The sequence below is a fragment of the Myotis brandtii genome, unplaced genomic scaffold, assembly GCF_000412655.1.
Source record: "Myotis brandtii unplaced genomic scaffold, ASM41265v1 scaffold51, whole genome shotgun sequence".
Lineage (NCBI taxonomy): Eukaryota > Metazoa > Chordata > Mammalia > Chiroptera > Vespertilionidae > Myotis > Myotis brandtii.
The window spans coordinates 2,824,176-2,835,037 of record NW_005369442.1 but is presented as its reverse complement, the minus strand read 5'-3'; the positions used below and the strand labels follow the sequence as shown (position 1 = coordinate 2,835,037).

Here is a 10,862-nt window from a genome sequence, read left to right as displayed (position 1 = left end):
GGTGTGCGGGCTTCGCCTCTCTCTTCCGGGCCTGCACACCCATCCTGCCCGCGAGCATCCCCACGCTGCGCCTGCGGCTCTCCGGAGGGCTCAGCCTCGGGACTCTGCTTCCCGCAGGCCCTTGGTGCCTCGGCGTTCTCTCTTTGCTTCTCCGGCTTCAGGAGCTCTGGTTCCCCTGCACAGGCCGTCTGAAGCGGGCTCCTGTCGTCCGCCCCCAGCCCACTGTCCTCCCCTCTCCGTGGTCCCTGGGGCTCCCTTTCCGCTTCCCGCCGCCGCTGCGCCTCCACTTCCTCCTGCCTTTTTCTCAGCTCTTCCCTTCTCCTTGCCTCCTCCTCTTGCCGCCTTCTGAGGTCCTTCGTCCGGTTCTCTTCTTCCTCCCGCTGCCTCTGATCCTCCTCCTCCTGCCTCTTCCTCTCCTCCTCTTCCCGCCTCTTCCTCTCCTCCTCCTCCTTCCGCAGCCTCTGTTCCTCCTCTTCCCGCCTCTTCCTCTCCTCCTCCTCCTTCCGCAGCCTCTGTTCCTCCTCTTCCCGCCTCTTCCTCTCCTCTTCCTCCCGCAGCCGCTGCTCCTCCTCCTCCTCCCGCCTCTTCCTCTCCTCTTCCTCCAACCGCTGCTTCTCCGCTTCCCGCCGCCTCTGCTCCTCCAGCTCCTCCAGTCTCCTGAGTTCCTTCAACTCTCTCTCCTCTGCTTCCTGCCGCCGCTTCTCCGCCTCCTGTCTGCTCCGCGCCTCCAGCTCCTGGTGCGCGAGGCTCTGCAGCCGCTCAGCCTCTTCCTCCCGGGTCTCCTGCTCTCCCGCTTCCTGGGGCCCGCCTTCCTCTGGCTCCCTGCACTCTGGGGCTGGGCTACCTTGTTCATCCAGCCTCCGCCTTTCCTCTGTGCACTGCCTCTTCCCTGCCACTGGCTGTGGTTCTCCCTCCTCTTCCTCTTGTTCCTCTCCTTCCTCCTCCAGGAGCTCCTGCCTGCGGTTCTCTTCCCAAAGCCGCTGCTCCAGGGCCCGGAGCCTCTGCTCCTCCAGGCGTCTCCTCTCGGCTGCCTCCGCCTTCTGCCGCTTGCACTTGGCCTCCAGTTCTCGCCAGTATTCTTCCTGGCACCTCTTCTCTTCCTCGGCGTCCAGAGGCTCAGGCTCCTCTTCGTGCCACATCAGCTTGTCTTCTCCAGGGTGTCCGTTCTGGTCCAGGGACAGCTGGCTCGGAAGGCCGCCTTGTTCATTTGGTCGAGCCTAATGTTGGCAAGGGAAACAATTAGCTTTCTCCTTGTACACAGGTAACCATCCCTCATCCTAGTCACTATGCAGGTGGCCTTCTTACTCTCCTGGTTTGGGGACAGACTTTTAAATGCCCTGGCGAGGCCCCTGGGAGCCCTGTCCACTGACCTCCTGCCCTCGGACTGTGGCAAAAGGGAGCCCTTTGCTTTTCCGGACATGGGGTCAGGGAACGCAGCAGGGCCCTGCCATTTTAGGTGACTCTTAAGGGTCTTCCTTACTTCTTTCTCACTTAAACAGCAGGGAATCCCTTTTGCTACTGCTCAGAGGGGTTGTTTTTGGGCTCACAACTTGGTCATTTCTCCAGGGGTTGTCTTGAGTTCACTAGAATGTAAGCTCCAGGAGCTCTGTAAGGGAAGGGATTTTTGTCTGTTTTGTATTCTGCTGTATTATCACTAGGGCCTAAGTCAGTGTCATAATAGGTGCTCAATAAAAATGTGTTTGATGAGTAAAGGAGAAAAAGAGAAGGGGCAGTTCTAAGTATAGAGACAGGTAAACTCAGGCCCAGAGTAGATTGTGGGGGTGGCAGGAAGACCTTCATGTTTACTCCCTTTGTCATTCTCAAATTCCTTGTTCTTAATGTGAATACTCGCTGGAAAACCAATAGTCCAGTATTAGAAGAGAATTAGTGCCCAGCAAGCAAGGGCAACTGCCTGGTCAGCTAGGATGGGCTCTACATACCCCGGCAAGTCCAAGTCGCCTGTGCTTCTTTGACACCCTCTGGTTTTTTGGCTTAACGGACAGTTTGTGCTTGGCGGCACTGTTGTCCAAGCGAGCGATGGCCAAGGGGATGGCATCCAGGTTGACACTTTCGATGGTGCCAGCAGAAGAGAAGTGCCTTTTTGGCCGAGAAGGTTTAGCTGGAGCTGCCTGTGGTGGAGATTAAAATATTTAATCAGCCCTGGCTGGTTTGGCCCAATGGATAGAGAGTCGGCCTGCGGACTGAAGAGTCCCAGGTTCAATTCCGGTCAAGGGCGCATGCCCGGGTTGTGGGTTTGATCCCCAGTGAGGGGCGTGCAGGAGGCAGCCGATCAATGATTCTCTCTCATCACTGATGTTTCTATCTCTCTCTCCCTCTCTCTTCCTCTCTGAAATCAATAAAAAAATATATATTAAAAATCCTATCTAATAAAGAGGTAATATGCAAATTGACCATCACTCCAACACACAAATGGCCGCCCCGATGTGGACACAAGATGGCTGGCGGGGGAGGGCAGTTGTGGGTGATCAGGACAGCAGGGGAGGGCAGTTAGGGGCGACCGGGCCCGCAGGGGAGGGCAGTTAGGGACAACCGGGCCTGCAGGGGAGGGCAGTTGGGGGCAACCAGGCCTGCAGGGGAGGGCAGTTGGGGGCAACCAGGCCTGCAGGAGAGGGCAGTTGGGGGCAACCAGGCCTGCAGGAGAGGGCAGTTGGGGGCAACCAGGCCTGCAGGAGAGGGCAGTTGGGGGCAACCAGGCCTGCAGGAGAGGGCAGTTGGGGGCAACCAGGCCGGCAGGGGAGGGCAGTTAGGGGCAATTGGGCCAGCAGGGGAGCAGTTAGGCGTCGATCAGGCTGGCACGGGAGTGGTTAGGGAGTGATCAGGCTGGTAGGCAGAAGTGATTAGGGGCAATCAGGCAGGAAGGCAGGCGAGTGGTTGGGAGTCAGCAGTCCTGGATTGTGAGAGGGACGTCCGACTGCCTGGTGGGATCGGGCCTAAATGGGCAGTCAGACATCCCTCGAGGGGTCCCAGATTGGAGAGAGTGCAGGCTGGGCTGAGGGACACCCTACCAGCCCCAGTGCACAAATTTTGTGCACTGGGCCTCTAGTATATATATAATCAGTCTGAATCAGAAAACAACCTGCAGGGAATCCGGGGAGGGAAGCACTTTTTGGTGCCTGTGCCTCACCCCGCCTAGTGAGGGGGCTCACTGGGACCGTGAAATGAGCAATGCTCTTGGAATCAAGACAGAATGTTAACTACTGGCTCTGCCAGTGCTATTTGCATGAGCCTGTAATGGTTATTTAACCTTCCAGGGACTAAGTTTCCTACTCTAAATAACATGTGGATTAGATGAGGGGTTGACAAAACCTGAATCCGGCCTGCAACCTGTTTTGGTAAATTTTTGCTGACACACAGCCACACCCATCGGCATTGTCCGAACGGAACGGAGAGTCTCGTAGTTGGACCTTCTGGCCACAGAGTCTAAAATAAGTAGTAGTTTGCTGAGCCCTGGACAAGCTCATCTCTAGACAAAGAACTGTTACCCTAAGAGCGTTCCTACTACCTCTGACCCTGTATGAACACACCTCCTCTCCACCTTAGCAGGGAGGGTGTCTTTTTCATCTTCGTATAAGCCCACTTTATGCCCAAGTAGCAAATGTCATTTGGCAAGGGCTCAATATTTATTCAAGGAATGAAGGAACAATAACATCTCTGACTAGGGCATGACATTTCTAACCCACAAACATGTGTTAGCACCATCACTCCAAAGTCACAGAGCACTGAGGGCCCTGAGAAGCTAAAGGGAGGAGCAGAAACTTGGAACACGCCAGGGAGAGGGCAATTCTTCAAAGGATGAGTTGCGGCACCGCTTGCTTGCAGTCTGTAACGCAGACGCCATCACTTAAGTACCACGGATGAACTGCACAGATTTAGTCAGAGGCTGTGGCTCAGCCTGAACCCTGAGGCCACAGTAGGGAGCCAAGGAAGGGCTCCTGGCCACACTACACACCACCCGAACATGCAGCAGAGGGCGCTCACAGCCACTGTTGGAGCCAGCAGCTCTCAGGCACAGAGCAAAAGAGGCCACGATGCCCCTGACTGTGACCCAGCTCTTAAGTGCAACATCAGTGGGGTTTAGTCAAGGGTTTTGCTTTTTGCAGTCACCTTCCACATTTACACATGAGAGCTGAGGCACCAAGCTAGCTCCACGAGCAAAAGGGATGCTCAGTAAATAACGTATGACAAAGAGCACAGACGTAAGGAAAAATAGTTCCAGTCTTGGGTCCCCTAGCTCTTATTTAGTTATAGTTATCTTTATTATACACATCATATCCTGAACTACTGCTGCAAAGAGATGAACTAGCCCAACCGGCGTGGCTGAGTGGTTGAGCATCTACCTATAAACCAGGAGGTTACGGTTCGATTCTGGTCAGGGCACATGCCCTGGTTGCGAGCTCGATCCCCAGTGGGGGGCGTGCAGGAGGCAGCCGATCAGTGATTCTCTCTCACTGATGTTTCTATTCCTCTCTCCCTCTCCCTTCCTCTCTGAAATCAATAAAAATATATTTTTTTAAAAATAAAAGAGATGAATTAAACATTTATTTCCATAACCTAATAGGTACGTGAGTGCAAGGAGTTCAAATGAAATGTGACAGACTGAAGACATAGGTTAGCACTAGAGGCTGAGATTTTTTGTTTTGTTCGTTTTTTTGTCAGTCCTCACCCGAGGATATTTTCCCATTGATCTTTTAGAGAGAGCGGAAGAGAACGGGAAAGACAGAGAGAAACATCGATGTGAGAGAAACACATCGACTGGTTGCCTCATGCACACGCCCCAACCAGGGCCCGGGCTGGGGAGGAGTCTGCAACCAGGGTACGTGCCCTTGACCGGAATCAAACCCGAGACCCTTTGGTTCACAGGTTGACACTCTATCCACTGAGCCAAACTGGCTAGGGCTAGAGGCTGAGATTTAAATGTGAAGTTTTGTTTCTAGTTATGCCAGCTGGGCCTCTTCACCGTCTGGGTGGTGGTGTTGTCTTGGGCCGTCTCCTTCAGAAAACCCGGGACATACTCTTCTCACTGTGCTGCCAGGCCCGGGAGGGCACCCGTACCCTGCGTGGGTGAACCGTCCTCATGAGAGTGGACTGGCCTCTACAGAGGAGGCTCCCCAGGGCTCCCTGGACTCCTGCAGGTGGAGGCCCAGCTTTCAATGGCACACAGGAAGGTTAAAAACCATCTCCAAATAGGAGACTTTTTTCCTTATAGACTTGGGTACCTTCAGGAGTGTCTTTTTCAACAACTTAGCAGAGTCTTAAAGTACATCACACATTTAGGCAGACTACCAACGCCTAGGGATCCAAATGCAGGCATGCTGGGCAGGTGGCTGTTTTTCAGAGCAGGATTCAGCTCCAGCAACTGCATCGCCATGGAAACAGATGCTCCAGTATCTACCACTGGTTGCAGTTCAAAGAAATTTAAAGTAATGGATGAAGGCAGCATTGATGAATGGGAAAATGAGGCAGAAGATTGTGGGGGGAGGAAAGGGAGGGGGGAAATTAACTATGTAAGTTCAAATCATCTTACCTTCTCTTCCATCTCACTTCTGGCTCCCGGCGGATTCGGAGGACTCGGAGAACTTGGCGTGTCACTAGACTGAAACGGTAAAGAGAGCGCCTGAGCCACACGCCAGAACAGGAAGCTTTGGGCAGCTAACCAGACACCGTCTGTGCTTGGAAGGGCCGCCCCCTCCTCCACACAGGGCGCAGCTGCCTTCAAAGAGCTGGCAGGGGTCACGGTGGGCACTTTGCTAATGTCCAGACTCCACAGGACTCCTGAGGCCCAGTGTGCCCTCCCCTCCTCTGAGTCCAACACGATACCAGCTGGGCTGTCTCCAACCTCAGTCCCTGGTGTTTCCCGCAGCTGGGAGGTTCCGGGGGCTGCCCTACAGCCACGGTACCTGGGAGGCAGGGCTCCGACCTCAGAGCTTTGGCTTTGCTGGCTGCCTCCCACCCCCTTCACCTGCTAAGCCTCCCCCGCTTCTCTATGAGAAGGAAAGAGGCCCTACCAATTCCACACCCAAAGGGCTGAGCTGAGAAGGTGAATGACCAGCGGAGGAGAAACAACTCAGGAAAGAAGGAAGGAAAAGGAAATGGCTGGAGATTCCCGCCCGTGGCTGGGCCTGCCCTGGGAACAGCCTCAGGTCCGGCACCTGCACCTTCCTGGTGGCCCGCCACACCTTCTATCTGGTATCGCCAATATTTACAGAAGGGTCTATTGTCCCTTCCAGAGCGGTCCTGCCAGCCTGCCCTACCTCAGTCTGTTTTCTGCACCACACTTAGAAGCATCTTTAGAAAACACAAATCAGATTATGTCACTTCCCTGCTCCAAATTACTCAGAGACTTCCTACTTTAGAGTAGAGTTCACCCATTTCCCGTGGTCTGCAGGATCCGGCCCCTGGACCACGTGCTCCCCTCCATGGCCCCCCAGAGCCCAGCGGCCGCCCTGACCTCCTCCTCAGGACAAGCTCAGCCCCTTCTCTGGGCCTCAGCCTTGCTGCTCCCTCTGCCTAGAGCACGCCCACCTCCTGGTTTGCTTTGGGCAGCGCTGACCTCCTTATCTTTCCACAAGTCACTCACTTTCCCATCATGTGTTTTATTTCCATTTTTCTTTATCAGAAATTACATATATATATATATATATGATATATACATTTATTTTAACGATTTCATTGATAAATTTGTGTTTAAATCCTCACCTGAGGATATTTTTCCATTGATTTTTAGAGAGAATGGAAGAGAGAGGGGAAGACGGAGAGAAATATCAATGTGAGAGAAACATCGATTGGTTGCCTCCTGCACGCACCCTGACCAGGTTCTGGGCCGGGGAGGAGCCTGCAACTGAGGTACATGCCCTTGACCAGAATCGAACCCGGGACCCTTCAGTCCGTAGGCTGATGCTCTATCCGCTGAGCCGAACCACCTAGGGCTGAAATTATTATATTGATCTTTGTTGACTTGTATGTTCTCTGACTCTCATTACAACATAAACTACCAGGGCAGCCCCCTGTCTAATCTTGTTCACCTCTGTGATACCACAGCTGGGACAGAAAGCTGGCTGAACAAATGACCTTCCCTCCCCCCAGGCGCCAGCACCTTGCATGTCTCAGGTTGTCAGTGACAGTGAGGCCCTGGGTGTCTTTGGGAAACCCCTGCCTAGAGGCTGACGGCTGCTGCACTGGAGGCTGCAGAGGGCACCTCTGGCCACAGGCGGAGGAATGGGCCCATCCCTGCGTCACCCACCACCTACAGGTGTGAGTGCCAGGAGCCATAGGGCAGGCCCAAGCAGAGATGAGCAACAGGCAGGGGCATCCTTTTCTTTCCTTCTGCACTTTGCTCTGCAAGTTGCTCGTCTGTCTTCCTATCCTTAGGCCATGTTAGCCTAAGCAGGACAACAAGCAGGACTGCTTGGTGGGGGGATGCCCATTTCAGTAACACTCAGCATCACCCGGGCACCTTGGAGGCAGAGTGCATGATGCTCCCAGGCAGGAAGACTCGGAGCTTTGCCTGGAGAACTCCTCACTCCAGCTCCTCCTTCCTAAAGAGGCCTGAGGGTGTCCCTTCTGCTGCTGGAAGGTCTCGCATTTCAGGATATGCTCACCCTAGTTTTTTCAGTGTCAAAAGACCAAATTTAGCCCTAGCTGGTCTTGCTCAGTGGTTAGAGCAGGGGTGGGCAAACTTTTTGACTCGAGGGCCACAATGGGTTCTTAAACTGGACCGGAGGGCCGGAACAAAAGCATGGATGGAGTGTTTGTGTGAACTAATATAAATTCAAAGTAAACATCATTACATAAAAGGGTACGGTCTTTTTTTTTTTTAGTTTTATTCATTTCAAACGGGCCGGATCTGGCCCGCGGGCCGTAGTTTGCCCACGGCTGGGTTAGAGTGTCAGCCTGAGGACTGAAGGGTTGAGGGTTCCATTCTGGTCAAGAGCATGTACCTTGGTTGTAGGCTCGTTCCCAGCCGGGTTGAGGCGTGTGTGGGAGGCAACCGATCGTTGTGTCTCTCTCACATTGATGTTTCTCTTTCTCTCTCTGTCTCTCCCCCTTCCTTCCACTCTAAAAAAAAAAATCAATGGAAAAAAATATCCTTAGATGAGGATTAACAACAACAAAAAACCCAACAAATTCAGAGAGGGCAGTGCTGGATCCGTGGCACATTCCACACTTGGTAGCTGGTGTGGTTGAGATGTGCTGTCTTGTTGACCTACTTCTTTCTTGTCTTATTTCCCTTTAAATTAGTCCAATCCAACAAATGATTACTGGGGAGACAGAGATATGTAAGATGTAGTTTTTCCCTTGAGGAACTCAATGTTTAGAGACGGAGAGAAAACTGTTAGGCGGATGTAGACACACAAGTGCTCCTGCTGTGTAGGAAGTGCTGTGGGCGCACAGCAAAGGCGCGGAGGAGACAGCACAGCTTGGCTTCCCAGACCTGAGTCTCAAGGAGCACGTGGAAGACCCTGGGAAGAGCACGTGCAAAGGGCATGGCCCCGCTCTCCCCACCCCCACACTCCCCCGCCCCAGGATGGTCCCGCTTCAGATGAAGGCACCTGCCCACGAAGTCCTCTCCCTGGGCCACTCAACAGAAAAGCCTCTCCCCCTTCCCCCTGCCCTGCAGACCCCAGGGTCATTGGCTGCCCCTGTCCACTGCCCAACGGCCTCCCGGGTTATTAGCAGTCACGTCCTTGCCCCGTGGAGCCTCACTTTGTTCTCGGCGTCTGGGAGGATGAGGTCCTGCTGAGTCACAGGTTCCATGGGACTGGCCAGGAGCGGGTCCCCTTCTAGGCTGGCCTCCCCGCTGTCTGCCCTCTTCATGGGAGTGGCACTGGGCGGCGGCTGCCCAAACTTGATGCTCTTGCCCAACTGTCGCTGGAGAGAAACACAAGAAAGACGTGCTGAGGCGGGGAAGCAGCTCGCAGGAACCGCAGCCAGGGTCCCTGCGGGTCTGGTTGGCCTGAGGCATGTTCTGCGCACGGCTGCTCTCCAAACACCGCGCCAGTGACCGAGAGGCAGCCCTACAATAAGCGAGTGCGTTTCCGGCCTCGGTTCCCGCCTTCCAGCCGCGAGCTCTTTGCAGCCAGCCACCCTCTTTCATGGAGATGTCACTTTTCCAGGGGGCAGAAAGCCCAGTTTCCGGACCAAAAGTTGGGATACGTGTTAGGACAAAAAATGTTTGACCTCAAAATCAATTTATAGGAAAGGTCTGTCAAAAGTACAAAAATTGTATAGAAAATGGTTCCATGAAACGCAGGAACCCCTGGGGGAAATCCAGACCCTAGTGGCTGCAACGAGGAAACTGTCAACCCCCTTTGGACACATTCCCCCGGAATAGCTCTGCTTTGGCCACCTCCCTCACCAGCTTGAACACCATGTTCTGGCCACAGTGGGTACCACTGCCAGGGCCAGCGCCTCTTTCCACGGTCAATGCTGAAGCCCTGGGAGGGACAGAATCCTGTCCTGCCTCCAGGACCTCTGCTTTGCCCTCGCTGTAGCTGCCCACTGTGAACCAGGGGCCGGCAGACCCACGTGGGGAAGGGACAGAAGTTGGCAGGAGAAAAGCACTGAGGAGGGGCTGCATTCCAGTGGGTGTGGCTGACCCGGTAGGGAGAAGGGGTGGGAAATCAGGGGGTACCAATCAGGAAGAAAATAGTAAGTATTTGGAATTAGAGAAAAGCCAGATTAGAAAAGGAAATATATTCCCTGAAGAAAAATAAAAACAATAGCTAAAGAAAGGGCAACATATTTAAGGGGCCGTGGGCAGAGAAAATGAACTACATTCAGGAAGAAAAGGCCGTAAGCATGGCGGTCTGGGAGACCACGGAATCGAGGGTACTGTGCAGACCACTTAAGGCCTTCGTCTAGAGCAGGGTTTCAACCTCAGCACCTGACCTTCTGGGCCGGTAATTCTTTGCTGTGGGGAGCTGTCCTGTGCATGATGGGCTGTTTAGCAGATTGCCAGATGCCAGTGGCAATCCCTCTTTCCCCAGCAGAGACAACCAACATTGTCTCCAGATGCTGTCCCATGTCCCCTGAGCAGTAAAATTGCCTCCGGCCGAGAACTGCTGCTCTAGATCTAGGTACAGTGGGGCCTTGACTTACACGAGTTTAATTTGTTCCGTGACGGAGCTCGTAACTCAAATTACTCGTATGTCAAATCAACAGTGAACGAGTGAGACACGTGATGCTGGGCTGATGCTGTGGCGTTCACTGTGACGTTCGCTGCGCCAACCAGCGGTGGGGTATCTGAAGCTGGCTCGTAACCCGAATTTTAGCTCGCAACTCAAAGCAAAAAATCGGCCGAGACGGCTCATATCTCGAAAAACTCGTTAGTCGGGACACTCGTAAGTCAAGGCCCCACTGTACTTGGGTCTCATAGTCCTTTTATGCCTCAAAAACAGAGAGAAAGAGGAGGTGATCTGATTTTTATCTTTAATTGGGTTAATGTTTAATCCCACAGAGTTGCAAAGAACCTTAGCAATCATACAGTCCAACACCTCACTCTGCAAACAAATCAGCGGTCCAGCAGGGAGAGGTGACTGGCCCCAGCTTATGGGAAGAATGAGTCGCCCCAAAGGAATTTGAATCTAGGTCTTCAAAAACCGCTTTCAGTGTTATTTTCGTTGCACGCCACTGGCTCTTATAAACTTGACATCACACTTCCTTCTCACAGGGGCAAGAATAAAAACACGAAGCAGCATTTTTATACCTTACTGAAGTTTCCTGGCGGAGAAGCCCTCAAAGGGAATGCCCCTCCTCCCTCTGAACTCAGGGTACCAAACCCACCCACCGCTGCCCAGCTCCCCCTTAGCCTTGCACGATGTGTGGTGAGATTGCAGAGACAT

At 53.4% G+C, this 10,862-nt stretch overlaps 1 protein-coding gene across 1 annotated transcript in view; it reads right to left on the bottom strand.

Moving 5' to 3' along the window:
* KIAA1211 (KIAA1211 ortholog) overlaps positions 1-10,862 on the bottom strand; it is a 239,738-nt gene that overhangs the window by 15,018 nt on the left and 213,858 nt on the right. The window contains exons 6-9 of the mRNA XM_014548463.1: positions 8,725-8,889; positions 5,546-5,614; positions 1,941-2,129; positions 8-1,217 (exon numbers count right to left, since the gene is read on the bottom strand). Of these exons, the coding sequence (XP_014403949.1) occupies positions 8-1,217; positions 1,941-2,129; positions 5,546-5,614; positions 8,725-8,889 (1,633 nt within the window). The remainder of the gene's footprint in view (positions 1-7; positions 1,218-1,940; positions 2,130-5,545; positions 5,615-8,724; positions 8,890-10,862) is intronic.